We start from the raw sequence: 19,530 nt of genomic DNA on the forward strand, positions 1-19,530 counted from the left end.
TAGAAATAACTGGAGTTTCCTTCAAGAAAATATTTGTTTTCTAAATTAATGCTTAATAATAATAATATGATTCATAATCTACAAAATATACTACTATATGGAAATTGAAACATAGTAATTTTTCTCTCAATAATTAGAATAACATAGATTCACATGAACAGCTTTATGGGTGATGTTCATTTCCTAGAAATCTAGTGAAATGTGTCTGATAAATACATCTTTCACCACGAGCCAGAACGAAAAACAAAACAAAAAAAATTACAATAGCTTTTCCTGTTTCCTAAGATATTCAACCTACCGTGAAATCAATGTTTTAAAGTCCTATAGCAAATAGAGGAATAAAATGTGATGCAATTCGAGACTTTCTTAACAGAAATAATTTAGTAGATTGCAATTTAACTAAAATAGTGAGAAACTGACAATTTCTCATTTAATTTTCCTCAATTTTTAATTTAAAAGGAAAAAAAGACAAATATTCTCTAGTAAAATATTTAAATTACCAGACACAAGTATTAAAGTATTTATTAGGTGACACATAATACAATTTGAAACAAAAACAGAGTACGAATGCACCCACCTGAGCACTGAGAACACTCTGGCCATTTTGCCTATTGCTCGGATCTTGTTCCTTATCACCTCTTTCCGGGCTGCAGCTGTTGCACCTGTATTTTCAAACAGAGTTCAGTGGTCAGTAATTTTTTATCTAATTGTAATTGATTTTACACATTTACACATACAACAGACTCCAGTAAGCAAAATCAGTATTTTTTTTCCCCCTTAAGAGGATTTATCTGTAAATCAAATTTGAAAATTTAAGCTTTTGGCCACCAATACTAGGATGTGATTTTTGAGAGGTCCCCATAGTGCCAAAGAAAAACTTTCGAGATATCCAGAGGGGAGGTGAGTAAGAAGCTAACTGGAAAATCACTGAGCAGAGAGGGGTAGGTTCCTATCCTCCTCTTCCAATTGACTTTCCCCTTCTTTTCTATTTATACAGAGACCTCGCATTGGGAGGAAGAGTTAAGTGCCTTATCACCATCTTCTATTCATTTGCAGTCTCCATGCTGGGAAAACTACTTTAGGAAACTGCTTTTCCAAAAGTTCTCCTTTGATGTGATTAAACTAAGAAGTCTCTTAATTCCCTATCTGCCTTGCAACATCATTCATAATTATTTGATGATGATTGTTTGAGTACTTGATACTCTTTCATCTTCTGGTTGGTTCATGAGTTCTAGAGAAAAGAGTAGAGAACTGCTAAATTGGATTTAGTAAGAGACAATGGCACCATGGTTTGCATTTTAGTACTATTTTTGAAAGTTATGCATGGTTTTTCTGGGTAAGTCTTACCACTTGTTACATTTTCTAAATTAAAAAAATTAATTACATAGATTATTGTTACAAATAAATATATTATTTTAAAATAATGTTTTAAAATAATACTTTAATGAGCCCATTTTATTTTTTCTTTTAATTCCCGAGGTACATTGGAAGAAGTATAAAACAGAAAAAATACCTCACAAATTTTTTTTTTTTTTTTTTTTGAGACGGAGTCTCGCTCTGTCACCCAGGCTGGAGTGTAGTGGTGCGATTTCGGCTCACTGCAACCTCTGCCTCCCAGGTTCAAGTGATTTTCCTGCCTCAGCCTCCCAAGTAGCTGGCACAGGCATGTGCCACCACGCCCAGCTAACTTTTTTTGTATTTTTAGTAGAGACAGGCTTCACCAGGTTGGTCAGGCTGGTCTCAAACTCCTGACCTCAAATGACCTGCCTGCCTCAGCCTCCCAAAGTGCTGGGATTACAAGTGTGAGCCACCGCACCTGGTCAAGATTTTTATAATCCAAGGTAAAATGGATAAGCTATCCTTTTTATTCATTATGTGGGATTTTATAGAAAGCATTAACACAAGCAGATCGTCTAATTCTACTGCCTCTAATAGATATACAACAGAATATTCTTTTTAAATAATAACAGAAATGTTCCTAATCCAAATGAACAGTTTGAGTCACGTAATTTGCTCAGGGACGGTAGTCTATAGATGATAACTGGTATGTGTTTTGGTCTTTTATTATAATTTGTGGTAACAGCAAGCTTTCACAGAAGGGTTTTGAAAAAAAGATTTCTACTGTTTCCCTTAGAGGGCTTTTATGAACACCATTTGGAATCTATTTGATTGTGTGGATCAATTAATATGCCAACATTTCCATGAGAAAGAAAACTTGTACAACACACACAATTTTGAAATGGCTAGAAAAAAGGTCTTTGCTTTTTTTTTTTTTTTCCCCTCCACTCCAAGAAAGTGAAAACATATGGATCACTTTCTTTGCCTGGGTGGGTAATCTTTCAGAGGTGATGCTAACACAAACCCATCTCATAGGTGCATGGGTGTTCCCCAGAGGGTGTGTGAAAACCAGCAAGCTGGTTTCCTCCCACCTTCCCTCTGCCCTGAAAACAGCCTACATTTGTGTCCATTTCTTCCTCTCTTGTGGCAACTATGCCATGGCAGGCACCTTTCAACATATCCAATGGGAAGGACTTATTATTGCCAGCTATTCTACCTGCAAATGGGTGGAATAAGTTTCTATCCATGTGGGAGACAGCTGTTCTCAGATCTAGCTGTTCTGATAATTAAGCAAAACCATGGGTTCTCATTCACTGTAAGTTCCTTGAATTATTAATTAGTCTCTCGGTCAGAACACTGGGGAGGAAAATAGGGTGTGTGCAGGATCCCTGCCTCTAATCGTATTCTGATTTTGTAAACAATATTAATTATCTATGATTTGTAATTAAGATTATACATCAAATTCTGCTCTGGAGACCATCTAAAATTGAATTCTCTGTGCTTGGATTTTAGATGATTAATGAACAAGAGACCATGAAAAGACTTTTTCTTTTTTTTTTTTTTTAAGTGGGATGGCAAATAGTCCCCTTAGGGTGGTCTTCCTATACATGTATATATATATTTCAGTTATTCCATTCAATGATGCTTTCAGTCTAACATTGTCCTATTACTACTCCATGTTTAAAATTCCCTACCTCAACTGACCTGTGAACTCAGGGGTCATGATGTGCTGAATAAGGGAAAATATTCTGGCTCTCTCCAATAAACAATATGGCCAGATCATGAAATCAATTCAATGAACACAAAGAATGGAAACTGGGAGAGCTCCAAAACTGGTCACTATATTTAGAAGCACAACAAGAAAAGCAGCATAGGAGTGGCTAAGACGTCTAAAAATAAAACTTCATGTATTTAAGTGAGGTGAGAGGAGGAACATATAAAATCAAATAAGTAAAAAATATATATGAAGAATAATCTCACAGAAGATTTCTGATAAAAAACTTGTAAAAATCATAACTACAGCAATGAAAAGTAAGAAACTATGCTGGAAAAGGAGGGAAATAAATTATGTAAAGCTGTGCTTCTTAGCTTGGTATAAGCTGATGATCAGAAAAATGCTCAAATACATACTAAATTTTAAATGTAAAATGAACATTCTCACAGTGAGTATACTATTCCTTATATTTTCAGATAAAATGAATGATTAGAGAGCATATAAAAGATATTCTACTTTATGTATATGTAGTTGTGCTCCCCATAAATAGTGAATCACAACACACTCTAGCACTTTTCTTAATTAAAAAAAAAAAAAACTCTCCTTTTCAAATTTCTTGGCCGGGCGCAGTGGCTCACGCCTGTAATCCCAGCACTTTGGGAGACTGAGGTGGGCGGATCACGAGGTTGGGAGATCGAGACCATCCTGGCTAACATGGTGAAACCCCGTCTCTACTAAAAATACAAAAAAATTAGCTGGGTGTGGTGGCACATGCCTGTAATCCCAGCTACTCAGGAGGCTAAGGCAGGAGAATCGGTTGAACCTGGGAGGCAGAGGTTGCGGTGAGCCGAGATTGTGCCATTGCACTCCAGCCTGGGCAACAAGAATGAAACTCCATCTCAAAAAAAAAAAAAATTTCTCAATAACCCAGATAAGGAGTTTTATTATCCCTCTTATAAAACTGAAATATATTTACACAAAAAGTAAAATAACCTGACCATGGACAGTAAGAAGAGACATTAAACTATTCTCTGAATGTTTTATCCTGAAAAGTACCTTCAATCTTTTCCATATAATCAAAATCAAAATTAGCTCTAACCACACATATATAATCTCACAAAGATTTATAATACTGAAATAAAATATGTGGATTGATGTGTAATTCAATGTAAAGGAGCTGAACAACAGCAGGAGAGAATTAAGTTCAGATGTAAATGTTCTGGTATACTATACTTAGTATTGCTATTCCAGGTTTTCGGTATTTTCCAGAGATCATTAAAACTCTTTTTCAAAAACTTATTCCATTCCAAATCCTCACAGTCCATCATTAAACAGAAAGATCAAGAATAAGTACATGTTTTTCAGAATTTTACTACCTGCAACATGCAAAGATAATGTCATATTAAACATTCTTGGTACTGTTCTGTTTAAGTTGTGAAAATGTACCACAGTAGCTCAAATTAAAATTCAGTATATTAAATAATGAAGACACATAAAATACCTTTTAAATGAAAACTGTGGTGATTTCTTTCCACTTAAAAAAACATATAATCACTTATTTCAACTTGGAAGTCCAAAACTGAAAGGTAGTATTTCATATGTTAGAAAAAATAGTAATTTTAAGTAAAATTTCATTTTGTTTCAAATAATAATCACTTCTTTTTTTGGCCTCTCCTTTCAACTTTTTAAGTTCTGATCTTCTTTTATGCCTGGGGTGTCATGCTACTATTTCCAGAATCTAAGCAACCCTGAAAACTCAATTTTTCCTCAACATGGGGGAGGCTAGTACACAGACCAAGGGGATCTTTAAAGATTTGCTTTTAATACATATCCTTCTTGCCCTTAACTTAGCACCTTGCTAACTTCTCATGAAGTTTTAAGATATCTATGGCAAATGGCCTTCTAAGTGACTGTTGCAATGCCACAGGGTAGATTTCAGCCTTAGAAAGGAACTGGAAAAAGGCATTTGCACCACGGATAGTGGGGGCAAGTGCTTGGCTGAAGACAGATTCTTACCACCTGGGGTATCTGCCACACATAACAGATGTTGGCTCTGACTTCCAGCTCAGTTACCACTATGGAGCTACTACTGTGAATTCTTCAGTTACACCTGAATTAGTAGTGTGCAGAAAGTGTTATGTAGAGTACAAATTACCATCCAAATCATTCCTTCATCAAATATTCTTGTGACTCCTTTACTATACAGCCTGCCATGTGCTAGCAGTAGAAATATGAATGAGGCATTGCCTCTGCTTTCAGAGATCACATGAACAACAACAATAGACCGTGACAAATATTATATTGAAAGTAGCAGTGGTACACTGGAGCTGGCTTCTGTCAGCTGGTAAGAGGATATTGAGTGTATTCCTTCTTAACTCCACGGTCAGTAATGTTGGTAGCTTCAAATCAGCTGTAGGGGAAACATTTATACCATGAAAATCTGCAAATGCTACAAACCGGGGCCATTTTCCCTGGGAGGACAGGTGCAAACTGCTTGCAGGTACAAGAAAAACTTTTCAGTGAACTGGTGACAGTCAAGGATCTTGAAGGATAAATAAACGCCAAAAAGAAAGAAGAATGACATTCTCCATAGAGATTTTTTAAATGTGTAAAGGCAGCAAAACTCCACATTATGGTCAGATGATGGGTAAGAAGTTTGATGTGAATGAAGTTTGAGTAAACGCGGAAGATGGTAGGGTGGGAAAGAAGCAGGAAATGCCTGGGCTAACTTGTAAAGGCTTTAGCATAGTAGTACATGCAAACAAGAAGTTTAGATATTAGCATGTATGCAATACAGTTAAATAACACTTACTTTGCCAGATACCAAAAAAGAAAGAAATGGTTAGATTGCTGGATGAGTAGAGACAGATATGTGATAAAGCAAATATAGTCAATTATTAGCTATAGAAAGTTAAGTGATGGGTATCTAAGTATAAACTATACAGTTCTTCAAACTTTCCTGTATGTTTAAAATATTTTGTAATAAAATGTCAAAAAATGAAACTATACTTGGAAGAAATTTGATTTTGTGGGGAAAGAAAAATAGCAGCTTTGGGGAGAGAAGTCTCTATGTCCTGCCCTGCCCTTCCTTTATGTAACAGGGGAGGATGCATGAGCTTGCTGAAAAAGGCAATGAAGACTTCTCACTGGAGTTACATTCTCCCCATCTCTCTTCTCCACCAAATCCAGGAGAAAACTGAACTGGCAGGATTTTGTTTTAAAAGTCTAATCCAACAGATTCTTATTAGTTTCAACACATTTTTACAACTGTAAGAAATAAAAACGACCAGTTTGAAAAAATTATACTTAAATATCTTCTGAAAAGAAATATTTTTACGTTAGAATGTGAAAAAGCTGCTTTTAAAAATTGTTGTTGTTATTGAGTTGTATTTTATTTGATAGAAACACTAGCAGACCTTTCCCAATTGATCATTATATTGGCCATGAGCTTTTTGTTATCATTTAGGCTTCTTTCTTTACAGGACGTATAACTAATGCAAGTGTATCCACAGCATATGTATTTAAATGAAATATATATAAAAAGTATATTTATACTAAAATTTTTTGTGTGTTTTAAAAGGAAAGATATATCTTTAAAATTATATTTTGCTGGTAGACTTCAAATGTTTTGAAACATTTAATCCAAATTCTGAGAAAAATTTTTTTACCACTCACCACTTCCAAATTTGTTAAAACTTGACAAAGTTCATTCCTATTCTACTTGAAAGTAAAATTTTTATCATGGGTCAATATTATTAAACAGAGTTTCAATGTTCCTTCAGATTTTATTTTTTGCCAAACAGAGCAATTACTGAATTTGAATAAAACCTCTTGATGAAATGAAGCATAAGGTATTGAGATAATTAATATCTTTTGTTGTGCTATATTAAAGATAAAAATGGGTTTTGTGTCCATCCAAAATCAGCACCTTTGAAATAGAAGATATAATGCATAAGACAGAACAGACTTCAGATACCTCTAAGAAACTTGTGTAATTGGTCTTTATAGCTTTTTACAGATGATGAAAATTATGAATATAAAGACTGTCTTCTTTGGGAAAATACATGTCCAACAGTTGAAGTAATCCCTAAACCTTATCTTGTCTTTTTCTTTCCTGACCTAACTTAACAATAACAAACCTTGAGCTCTTATATCCCAGCAAAGGGATGTTATGCAGAAGTTACTTTAGATATCCACCCAGTTTTGCTGTTGGCTATGAATTGTGACAAGTGCTTCAGTACATTTTCCTACACCACCAGGCACTTGAGTCCTAGATTTAAAAAAAGCACCATAAGCAATGGATAACTGTTTACTCTGATGGAATGGCTTCAAAATTGTAGCCTTTATAATTTTTACTCATGTAGCTACAAAATAATATCCCCAAAGAATACTATTCCCATTCCATGTTTAAATAGTTGTAAATAATGTTGTAAACATTATGAGATTAAAATGAAATGGCTATATTACTCTGTTACCAATGGCATATAAATATCACAGCAATTTGAGTCCCACTATCATTCATTTAGAAAAAAGTCCATGAATAAAATCCTCATTGATATTTAGAAATCTTATATTATTCTTTTTTTCTTTGAAATTGAGTTCCACTTTAAATTCCCCCAATTTTACTCCAGTGCCTTATAAACTTTAAAATATATACATGTTTTAAATTAGACAGGATCTCTCCATGTGGCCCAGGCTGGACTAGGACTCCTGGGCTCAAGTGATCCTACCGCCTCAGTCTCCCAAGTGAGGTTACAGGTATGCTAAACTTTAAAATATTTTTGTCACTACATTATATGTTATATTTAGAAATTTAACTAAATTTTAGAAATTTCCTGAGGTGATGGGTCCTAAGTGTTCAAAAATTCCTTTGGAATAAATAATATAATTATTATTATAGATAGTTCACAATTATCAACTCTTTAGTTCCTAATTGAGATAGAGAGCACTAACATATGATAATTATTCATAAATATTAAAATGCACAGAAATAAAATTTTATTGGAATGCATCTCTTTAATGATAAAGAGGGGAGGGAAATTACATTGCTCCCTTGATTAAGGAGACTTCCTAGACACTAAGCTTTCCAATGTCTCTTTTTGTGTGTGCCCCAGAGGTTTTTATAGCTCAAGGAAATGTTCATAGTGACTATGTCTAGGGAGACCTGTGCCTTTCTGTTAAAATGGAAAAAGCGCATTTGAGAAAGAGGAGGCGGGAAAGGAGAAGCTGCAATAAGGCCTCCAGCCAAGGTGCCTTCTCAGGCTGATCACTTTTAAGAAAATAAGACTTATGGTGGCTGAGGATGTGAAAATGGATTCCTTTTAACTCCTCTTGAAATGTCTTATGGTAATCGCGACAGTACAAATATTCCAGCCTGAAGACTGCTGTTCTATCAAGAATTAGATTACTCTATTTCTAGAGTTGACAGCTATTGGAAGAACTCCTTAACTAGCCATAAACCTGGGAATCCTGCACTGTTCATCTACTTAGGGTCAGTGCAGTCAATGTGAATCCAGAGATTGTCTGCTTTCTCTCACCACAAAAAAAAAACAAAAACAAAAAACCATATGTATGCCTATATAAGTTACTATTTTGGGCAAAAGAGAAACACGTTCAAGACAACAAGTGAAAAAAATCCTGGTAAAAATTCATCTTTTTGAAGATTACAAACTAAAATATTTAGAATATCTTTCTAATATGGATCCTAACTCTATTACCTATCCTTCCCATAGGTGATAAAATTGGGACATAATAGCCACCCACTCCAAATCACTCTAAAGCAAACATTCTGAATTTCTTCCATATGTTTTTTTAACTTGACTACAATCTCAGTATATATTAAGAGCCTGCAATGAATGGTGTGATATTTGGCATAAGGCTATTCTGTCTTACAACCCACTTTGAAAGCAACAGAAGAGCCTTTAAAATATAATTTTTTTAAAAAAAGTTTCTCCTGTGTAATGGATTTCAAGGGTGTAACGGATTTTAAGTGTTCAATGGATTTTAAGGAAGGCCAGAAGAGCCTAAATTTTTCTCCACCTCTCTTGTCATAAAACATAACCAAATTCTTTGGATAGGAAGTCTTAAAAATGGACAGACTACACTCAAATGCCCAATTACTGTCATTATTTGGTTATTTTCTGTTTAATTATAAGTCACTTTCACTTCCAAACTCTAATTGGATTCCATGCACTTTTGTTCTCTAAGATGTTGTGTTCCGTCTGTTTAATGACTCCTTGGTTGAGTCGCAGAAGCTGACTATAAGCAGAATTCCAACTGGGTGAAAATGAAAGACTTTACAGTAGATTAGGAACTTTCCATTGATTTTTCAAGAAACGGTCACATATTCAGCTCATGCCTTACAGAGGATATTGCTCCCCGCCCCTTTGTTTTTTAATATTTACCAAGGAAGCAATTAAGAGCCATAAAATCTGATTTGGCTCAACCCCTTTATCGTGACAAAAACACATCAATTTTATAAAGTAACAACAGAAAATAAAAACAAAAAGGAATAAATCTAAATTTAATAATATCAATTTATTATCTAAAAGGGAAGCAGTCATAATGCCTGGATGTCTAATCAAAGATTGCTCTTGATATGGATGAGGATATAACTGTTTAATAGGATTTACTGAGGACATAATTGTGCATACGTGATAAGTGCTGGAAGAATGCATTCAGACTGGAACTTAATTCTGGGCCCATATGGATTTATACATTTATCAAATACTAGAATGACATTTACATGTTATCTCTGCATGATAACATGTAACAAAGTGAAGGGAGAAAACAAACAAACATATTAAATATTACATTTGATTGTCTCATATGTTTTACCCTAGATAAAAAGTTAATTTGAGTACCACTTGACAGCATAATAAAAAGCAGACGGAAAGAAGTAATACAACTCCTTCATCTGACCGTGGAGAATGGCTGAGGCACTGGCATCTAATGAGCTTATCTGAAAGAAGTCATTCAAAGGTCTTTTGCTATTCACAATTCAGGCACGGTGTTTTGTTACTTTGTGGGAGATGTAGTAAAGTTTTGCCCAAGAAGGAGAAGTAGAGAAAACAAGCACTAGGTTCTGGCCAGTGACCCATGCACAGGCAACTTCAAAAAGTAGATGGTCCCCAAGTCATGAGACTTTAACATCACTTAAATATATTATTATAAATATATTATTATCTTATCAGGAGAATGGATGTGCTAGTTGAAAATGTGTTGGTTTGCAACAGACGCATAGTAAAGAAGAGCAGCTGAGGCAAACATTTGAAATGTTCTGGGAAGTACTGTCCATGGGCCAAATGGCTGTGAGGTGCTCTGGTCCTACTGCAAAGCTTCAGATCACAAATACTTGGCTTCTCCACTTCTCTTAAGACATATAACTAAATTGGCATTTGAAAGCCAGAATAGAACAGAGGTAAAGAACTTGTGCCTAGAATAAAAGACCTTGGTCTAAGTCCCAGCACTATCATTTACCAGCTGTGCTACCTTGGGCAAGTATTAAGTCTCTTTAAGGCTCACTTTCCTTATCTATAAAGTGAGGAATGTTCTAAATGCATTATTTCCATATAATCCTCGCAACAACCACATGGAGATGGTACTGCTAGTCTCTATTTGACAGAGAATAATTCTAAGGAACAAAACATTATTCGCCTAAGGTCTTTAGCTAGAGGTGATTCAGAACCAGGATTCATTACAGTACCAGCTGACTGACCTACTTCACTCGTGGTGGCAGAGTTAAATAAGTAATGTGCTCATTCATTCTCAACATTCAAAAAATAAATGTGCCAGTCAGGGTGCTACCTGCTAATGCACGTAGAACAGAACTTTGGTATATGGGAAGTATTGTAAAATGCTTGGTATTATTAAGAAGAAACCCTTGTGCAGATATGAACATTCCAGTTTTTCAAACAGTTAGATTTCTCTCTGTAAATTAAATGATGTATTATGTGATCTTGGTGAATATCAAGCTGCCCTGAGATGTGGCCTCATTTATGTTTTGTGCCAGCCAGGCTAAAGGCTGGACCCCAGATTATGGCAAACACACTTGGAGACAATGAGAGCAGCCAGGATGCTGCTGGCTTTGCAGTCAGAACAAAATAGACCACTCCAAAAAGATGCGGTTGATAAAATAGAATCTACATTTCTATTTCTACAGAGTTCTGAGACAAAACGGGAGAACAGCTTTTATATCTTCTCATGAGCTAAGAATAAAGAGGAAAAAATTAAACAGATTTCTAGAAGAATGAAAATAGGAAAATCTCAGAGAGAAATACTTTTAAAATTTAAATTTTGTGGACATTTATTGAACTTTTAAGTATAGCCTTTACACCTGCCGTAAGAGATAAGTTACTCTAAAAAGAGTGTTTTAGAAACTGTGGACTCACAACTCTCTTGCAGTTGTTCAATCAGTTATCAATTACTCTAATAAAAGTACAATCTTCAAGTTAAGAACCTGAATCCATTAATGCTTTAGTACAAAGAGAATCAGAAAAGCTCTGCCAGAAAAGTTTGAAAAATAAAGTTTATTTTCTTTTGGTATTAGTTTTCAGCTAGTTAACATTACTTACTACAGGCCTTTCTACAAAGAATGCCTCTTTCACATGCCAATTATCTCAACCCTGTTTGCGAGAAGTAAAGTGTTCTAAAATACAGAGATTCTTTGCTTTCACTGAGAGAGCTCTCTATTTCAATGCCTTTCAAATAAAGAATGCATTAAGGTTTATAGGGCCACATGTTTACTTCCCTTATGCAACATGGTTTGCTTTCTCGAATAAATTTTATAAATCCATTTATGCTTAGATATGCAATAGCTAATGTTTAGTATAAGTTGGCTAATGTCACCACTAGTTGAATAAAAACTAATGCTATAAAAATCATTTCTTTCAAAAGCTGTATAAAATATATATTATACATGCATATAATACTGCATGTTGAAATACAGTGTAAAATCTGGAGTATTTTTTGTAATATTACCTTACTGTGAGTATAATATGCTGGTCAATGGTGGACATTATCCAGCCAATTAGCTGCAACAGGGATATGGCTGTTTTTTTAACATTTAGTTTATTCTGCAAATTATGAGCTTCCATGCAATGTGAAAATTATGCCAGATAATTAAGAAACACATTTGTGCAGTCATAGTAGTACAATATGAAGAAAAGGCAGTACTTCTGATGCCTATATTACTGCACCATTTTAATTGCTAAATTAAAACGATTTTAATAATTGTGACCAAAGATAAAAGGCCAGATTTGATGAAACTAATTAAAATATGATAGCTAACCAGGTAAAAGCTTATTTGCTAGTCAAGGCTTCAAAATGTCAATAGCCCTAAATACGATAAGAATCATACCAAACTACACCTAATAAATGCCCATGTGTTTTTCAGACATCTTTTAGTTTTAATGATATACTAGCTATAACAAAGTGTCTTCTTTTTAAGATGAAAGCATAATGAAACAAGCAGTTTTCTGTATTTTATAAAGGGTATATTCTGTACTTTATAAAGGGTATAAGAAATAAATAATAAACTTATAAAGACAAACGATTTAGCTTTTAAATTAGACACAAAAATATTAGGCAACTGAAAACAAACAAACAAAAAAACCAACAATAAACTGGGAAAACAATAAAAAAAAAGCCTGAGAAGAATTTAGTCTTTTAAAAATATTAAATAACCTACCTTTTTACACATCTTTCTTTCCCTGTACCCTAATTACATCAGGCAAACTCAGTTATTATAAAAATATAAGAGATGTCAAAACTGGTAAATGGATGTCCACCCTTGCATATAATTTCCTTGAAAAAATAATATGGACTTATCACATGGCCACATTTTTCTAAAACATCAAAATTCATAAAAGTTTTTTTTTTGGCTTTTCAGAAGTAGAAAAAGAAAGATGTCCCCCATGTTCTTCCTTTAGTTATTCAATATTTTATCCCAATTCCTGCTGCCTCCCCTAAACACCTATATCCTGTGACTAGCATGTTTAAACACCTATATCCTCTGCATGACTAGCATGTTTAAAACTGGTTTAATTCTTATTCTACTTGACTCCAAGATCAATGAAGGCAGGGACCATATGTGTTCTGTTCATCACTGAATATATGGTAAAATATATTATGTCAATATTTGCTTTTAATGAATACACAGAAATAAAAATATGTAAAGTAAAAACAATGTGATATTAGAATAGGGCACACTGAATTTTATTTTAGTGTTTTCCTTTTGTCAATGATTTCAATTTTACGTGCCACTGTAAAAATCAAATAAATTTTGCTATTCATCTCTTTCAACAATCTGATGTCTGATAGCCAAAGTTGTGGTCCTAATTCTGGCCAGACTTATATCTCATATTAATTTTTCTGCACTGGGTGCAAATATTTTTAAGTAGCTGTTGCCTGAACTGCTACACAAACCTGGTTCTTGTGCTCTGTCATCACTCCTATTTTCTCCTTCTTTCATCTCCAGCTTTAACACTGCAGGCTAATTTTAAAAATCAGTCCTTAATTTTGCGAGATTTTATTCCAAATCAGCAACTTGGAGGCCTATTTCACTCTTAATAAATTCAGTTATTACTTAATCCTATGCCTCTGTCACTAGCCCCAATTTCTTTCTCAATTTCTAGGACTCCTTTTCCAAATCCTGCTTGGGCATTTCTAGAATTACACGTCAGTTTTACTCAAACTCCTGCCTGTAACAGAACTCATCTTTCTCCTGGAGGTGGTGACTTTTTCCATAAATGTTATTATCCCTCCTATGCCCCTAGGTTTGAACCGTCAAACTCAGCTTTTGTTTCCTTTGCCCCTCTGTCTAAGACCTGTTGATTCTACGTCATAAGTCCTCGGAAAGGTCTTTTGAACAGTTCCTTTTAAATGTTTTTCTTAACAATATTTTTGTTCAGATCTTGTCACTGCAACTTCAAGATACTTTATTAAGTTCCTAAATTATACCCCTACTCATCCTTTGTTCATTTTCCAAGCATTTATCTAAGCTTGAAAAAGTTTTTGCCTTTTCTCAAATACTGTTTTTATTATGTTATTCCTTGACTTACTAACTTTAGGTTAGGCTTCAATGTTGACAGAACAAGAATTTTATCACCACTGTGTTCCTCAGAGCATATTTTCTTTTGTATGTCTAAACGGTTTTTTTCTATTTTTTCTATTAAAAATTAATATATTCCCCCTAAACTGTACAGGCTATAACATCATTTTTTTAGATGAGGAAGCTGAAATATAGGATGCTAAAATGAGTTGCTCAGAAATAAAAATCACAGCACAAAAAAAGCTCCAAGCTAATGGCTCTTAGTATATGTGCTGCTAAATGCACAAAGTGATGGGACTTTCTAAGGTTAAATCTTTAAACTTAATTTGTTAATTCCATTTAGATTTTTAAATTAACCAAACCCATTTAGATTCTGTGACTATTTGAAAGTAATGATTTGGGGGTAATCCCTTTATGCTTGGGGTGCCAAGGCATTTCTACAAAGGAATTATTAGTGTCAAACGCTTTTTGCTAGGTCAAACATTCATCATGGCAAATAAATACAGTTTTGGTAGAAAATAATATATTCATACCCTTAGAAAAGTATTCCTCAAGGACCAGTAAGATACAACATTAGTCACACTAATTCCCAACTTTGCACTTTAAGTTCTGTACAACTGTTAACAGCTAGACAGAAATAGGTAGGGAGACACTCTGGAACCTGTGGTATTAGATACGAAGAATTATCTAATTCAAGGCAGACTATGGAAGATAATTTTCTGGTATAGGACATAGATGGTTTCATAGAGGCATGCAAAAAGCCACTCTGATTCCATATTCACTTGCTTATGGTTAACATTAGGATAAGGCAAAAATGTTGACAAAGGATAAGAGTTCTACCATGTGGTTTGCTCTTTAGATAAAAGCAGACACATAAATTCTAATTTAATATTAAGTCTTTCCAGTGCAGCCTGAAACTATATTTGGCTTGAAATGTATTCACTTTATTATTTTTTCTTTCCTTTCTCATTCTACAGGGCTTCAGTTTAACTTCCACAGTTTTTTCTGGTGAGTGAGACTTATCACATATCACAGTCTCAAACATAATTTGTATTATTTAAAAAAGTGATCTCAGTGCCTATGATTTTAGGACCTAAAAGACAGTCCCAGATAAATAACTATTCCTAACTTACAAAACTATCACTAGGTTGCTAATGCTTACTGTTTCTCCAGACTTCCTTCTTATAATAATGAACAATAAAGAAACTCTTGTAATGAAGGTTGATTTCTGTTAGCTCTACTTTGGAATCACTTACTAAACCTTGGTCTGAAATGAGCCTTCTTCATTAATGAGCATTATCTGCCAAATGAGATATCTTTACTTGGATTTCTTTTTTCTCTAAAGTGTTCCAGTGAATAACAACCCTAAATTGAAACCAGACTATCATTTTAACATTCGAAATAAGAAGTGGAAACAGGAAACAAAGACCCTATTACATATAAATTAGATCATCAAAAGACATTCATTGGCATTAAACTGCTTCCAAACTTTACAAGATAACAGAAGTTTTAAATTTTATTTTCAACATAGAAGACCAGAGGCCAATTTAAAACAGCAATCTTTTTCCAGACAGCCTATCAAATTCCTTTATTTATAAGACAGAAGCTAAGGAAGAGAGAATCATGACATGGTTTCCTATCCAGAAGCCTGTGTGAGCCAGAAGACTTTTTGTCTGCTCAGATACACCTAAATTTTTTACAAGATGAAACACATTTCTTCTTAGCCTACGTTAAAATAATAGAATGATATTGTTTCATATGCATTGACTTTCATGGCCAAATAATACTGCAAAATATATTTCTTCATTTCATAGAATATTTTTATTTTACAGTATACTTATATATTGTTATATTTATATTTTACTTTACAGTATATTTAACAGAACAAATTAAAGCATATTATATTTGTGTTATATTTTATTTTACAGTATATTTAACAGAACAAATTAAAGCATATTATATTTGCTTATTAGTGTTTTTTGTTTGTTTGTTTTAAAAAAATCATCACACTGAATGAACAAGATTTCAAACATTGTAACCACATGTGGTGGGAAGTTTAAGAGCCTGACAACCAAGCAGACATTAGTTGAATCCAGGCTCTGTTGCACTTTACTAGCTGGATGAACTTAGGTTTTCAACTTACTGAGTCTGGATCACTTTATATGTAAAATAAGGATAATAATAGTACCTATATCAATAGGCTGTTTTGAGGATGAAAGATAATACATAAATTGCCTAGTAAACTTAACATAAATGACAGTTAATAATAGCAAATCTTTTGTTGGCCAGAAGGTAAAATGAGTAAATTAAAGAACTAAGCTTGATCCCTAACACGTAAGTGTTAGCTGCTGTCACTAACATCATCATTAAATAGTAAACAGGAGTTGACAGATTCTGAAGGAAATGAGGAGCATCTCTAAATTGCTATAGGCGCATCTCTAAATTGCTATAGGCACTACAGACACTAAAAAGTCAAGCTGATAAGATAAAAGACAGTCATGGACTGTAGAGGAACTATTATTACCTTTGACTTTCCCGCTGACATTGGAAATGGAATGAAATATTGAGAAGGGCTTGATAAATGACTCATGAAGGGATAGCCCACTTAAAATAAGCAACAATTTAAGGAAGAGTTTTATTTAAGTCTTTGGATGTCTTCTGATTTCTGCTTTGCCTTTTCAGGCAACAAATAAGGAGCCTGGCAAGCAGCAGGAGAGAGCCAGCCCCATGAGGGAGACAGGCTACAGGCTGCAGGCAGGAAGGACAGGGTGCCGCAATTGGAAATTTTATCCTAAGGTTGGAAATAATGTTACCAAAAAAAAAAAAAAAAAAACCTCACTTCAATATACGTTGTCAATAAACAGTATTCCCAAAGAAAACCAAGGATTTCTGAGAAGCTTTACAAATTATTCTTTGAGCATCTTTAAGCACCCTAACCCTAACCCTTTGAGGAAATCCAGTTTTGATGTCATGTTACATTAAGTGCTAGGACTCCTGATTGCTCATACTGAAATATATAATATCTTAAGTAGAATAAACTTTTTGTTTTTTTTGAATCAGTCTCACTGTGTCACCCAGGTTAGAGTGCAGTGGTGCAATCACGGCTCACTGCAACCTCTGTCTCCCAGGTTCAAGCGATTCTTGTGCCTCAGCCTTCCAAGTAGCTAGGAATACGGATGTGCACCACCATGCCCACCTATTTTTTTTGTATCTTTAGTAGAGACAAGGTTTTGCCATGTTGGCCAGGCTGGTCTCCAACTCCTGACCTCAAGTGATCTGCCGGCCTTGGCCTCCCAAAGTGCTGGGATTATAGGCATGAGCCACTGCACCCAGCAAGATATACTTTTAATTAAAACTTAAAACTTTCATTTCTGTATTTCTTCTTAAATGACAAATTTATGAGATATGAACTAAAAGGTCACATTTAGAAGTCACAGTTACAAAATGAGGACAGCATCTATTAACATTAACTTTGACACATTTCGGACTCAGATCTCTAAAGTCCTCAATGTTCACACTGAACATGATCTTAAACTTGCATCTAGAAAAGTGTGGGCAGACAATATCACACTAATGCTGGCCCGGCAGTTTCCAAATTCAATGGAGAGGCATTCAGCATTCTCCTATTATCACCCTGTTTAGAAAGGAGAAAACTATTCAAAAAGGGTAAATGTAGAACCTAATATGTTTTTCCCAAAGCACCAGCTTCTTCTCAATCATAACCTATCGTTAATGCATAATGTATACAATGCCTCTCCTTGTTGAATTTAATTTCTCTTTTTCAGTTCCTCTGGGCTCTTTTTCTATGAAATTTGAATCTGATGCTGCTCATGGAACCAAGGCCTGCACTGCTATCATATGCTGGCAAAGCCCAATCAGGCAGAAGGATCTTTTCTTTTCACCTCTCCTCATCTCTTTCTTCCTCCTCCTCTCATATGTACATATACAAAAGAAATAAAACATAACATTAGATGATTGTTTCTCTTTAGTTTGACTAAGGGAAATACACCAACAAATTTTAAATAAGATGGAGAAAAAAGGTAGAAAAAGCACCCACATACTACTGGTTAAGTGAGGTCCATGAGACAGGAAACCAAGGAAATTAAATTGTCTATCCCTAAAAATTATATAGCAATAATCTTATCTCTTTCTGCTAGCTCCCAATCTGATAAGTTATAGACACATAGGACTTTTAATATGCATTGAATACTTTAATTAGCCTGTGTGTAAATTTTGCTTAAAATTTTGAAAACACGAATCTTATTGTTAATATAGCTAAGCAGAAATAAAGCAGAAGAAACTGTTCAGAAAGATAAATAACTTAATGATGTTTAACTTGACAGGAATGGACCACTGAAGGAAGTTGACAAAAGTGAGAGATAAAGCTCATCTTTTCTAGCTGGTAAGAGCAGGTTAGGCATTCCTGACCATCTTCCTCCCTGCACCTGGTAGGACAAAATTTCTCTGCAGGACTGACTTAAAACTTAAAGAGTGGTAAAGGGGGAATTCAGGGGTCTGCTTAGAAAGAAAAAAATTCTTCCAAGGACCTTAAGACAAACATGCACTCCTACAATTGGAATTAAAACAGAGTTTAAAAAGCAATTGGTGGTGAGCACAGCACATTGATTAGAACTAATTATTTTAAAATAAAGTAACTGACAAAACAAATCCTTTCATGTAAGTGATTGAGATGGTGAGTAAAGGGAACTTACTAGAAGTGAAGTAAGCACAGGGTTAGTCTTGGTAATGTTGGTAACTGTGCAGGAATAACATGTACCAGTGAAATGTGCAGTCATTTTGGCTATGGTACCTGGTACTTAGTAGATACTGAATATATATTTGCTGAGTGAATGGATTAACATAAAAATTACAAACTTATGTAGGTCTACACATTCTTATTCTCTATAGTATGTTACATTTTTGTTCTCTATATCATAAATACTGGCCAGTGGACTTGGCAAAAAACAAACATTTATTAATAGGGGATTATTATTGTATTAATGTTAATCTTTCTTTTAAAGAATAAAAGGAATATAGTGAAAGGTACATACTGAAAAACGTTTGTTGATGTTTATGATTTAGGTTCCATTTGGTTAGTATTCTTTTAGGGAAAAATTTCTGCCATTCTGAAAACAGTGCTATCATTTAAAAGATAACAGTAGCAAACTGTGGCTATAACATATGAAACATCTAGAATTTAGATAAAGCACAAAATGTCCATTGATCTCTTGCATATTTCAAAATATGCCAATATGTTTAAGTTCTTATATATTCTTAATTTTAGCCCAGTAAAGTTGTTTTTTAAATATATCCATTTTCCCCTTTCCTTCCCTATGTTGCACATCTCCTTGCGATGTGGTATATGACTCAAAAATAGTATATGAAGACAAGTAATAAAGACAAGAGAAGTTATAGAGGAGAAAAACTA

At 34.2% G+C, this 19,530-nt stretch overlaps 1 protein-coding gene across 4 annotated transcripts in view; it reads right to left on the minus strand.

Moving 5' to 3' along the window:
• The window catches only part of PPP3CA (protein phosphatase 3 catalytic subunit alpha), a 323,016-nt gene that overhangs the window by 16,414 nt on the left and 287,072 nt on the right, over positions 1–19,530 (minus strand). For all 4 annotated transcript variants that reach the window (XM_016951921.4, XM_016951920.4, XM_054683227.2 and 1 more), the window contains exon 11: positions 578–662. In XM_016951921.4, coding sequence (XP_016807410.1) covers positions 578–662 — 85 coding nt within the window. The remainder of the gene's footprint in view (positions 1–577; positions 663–19,530) is intronic.

This window comes from Pan troglodytes, chromosome 3 (assembly GCF_028858775.2).
Source record: "Pan troglodytes isolate AG18354 chromosome 3, NHGRI_mPanTro3-v2.0_pri, whole genome shotgun sequence".
In the NCBI taxonomy this organism is placed as follows: domain Eukaryota; kingdom Metazoa; phylum Chordata; class Mammalia; order Primates; family Hominidae; genus Pan; species Pan troglodytes.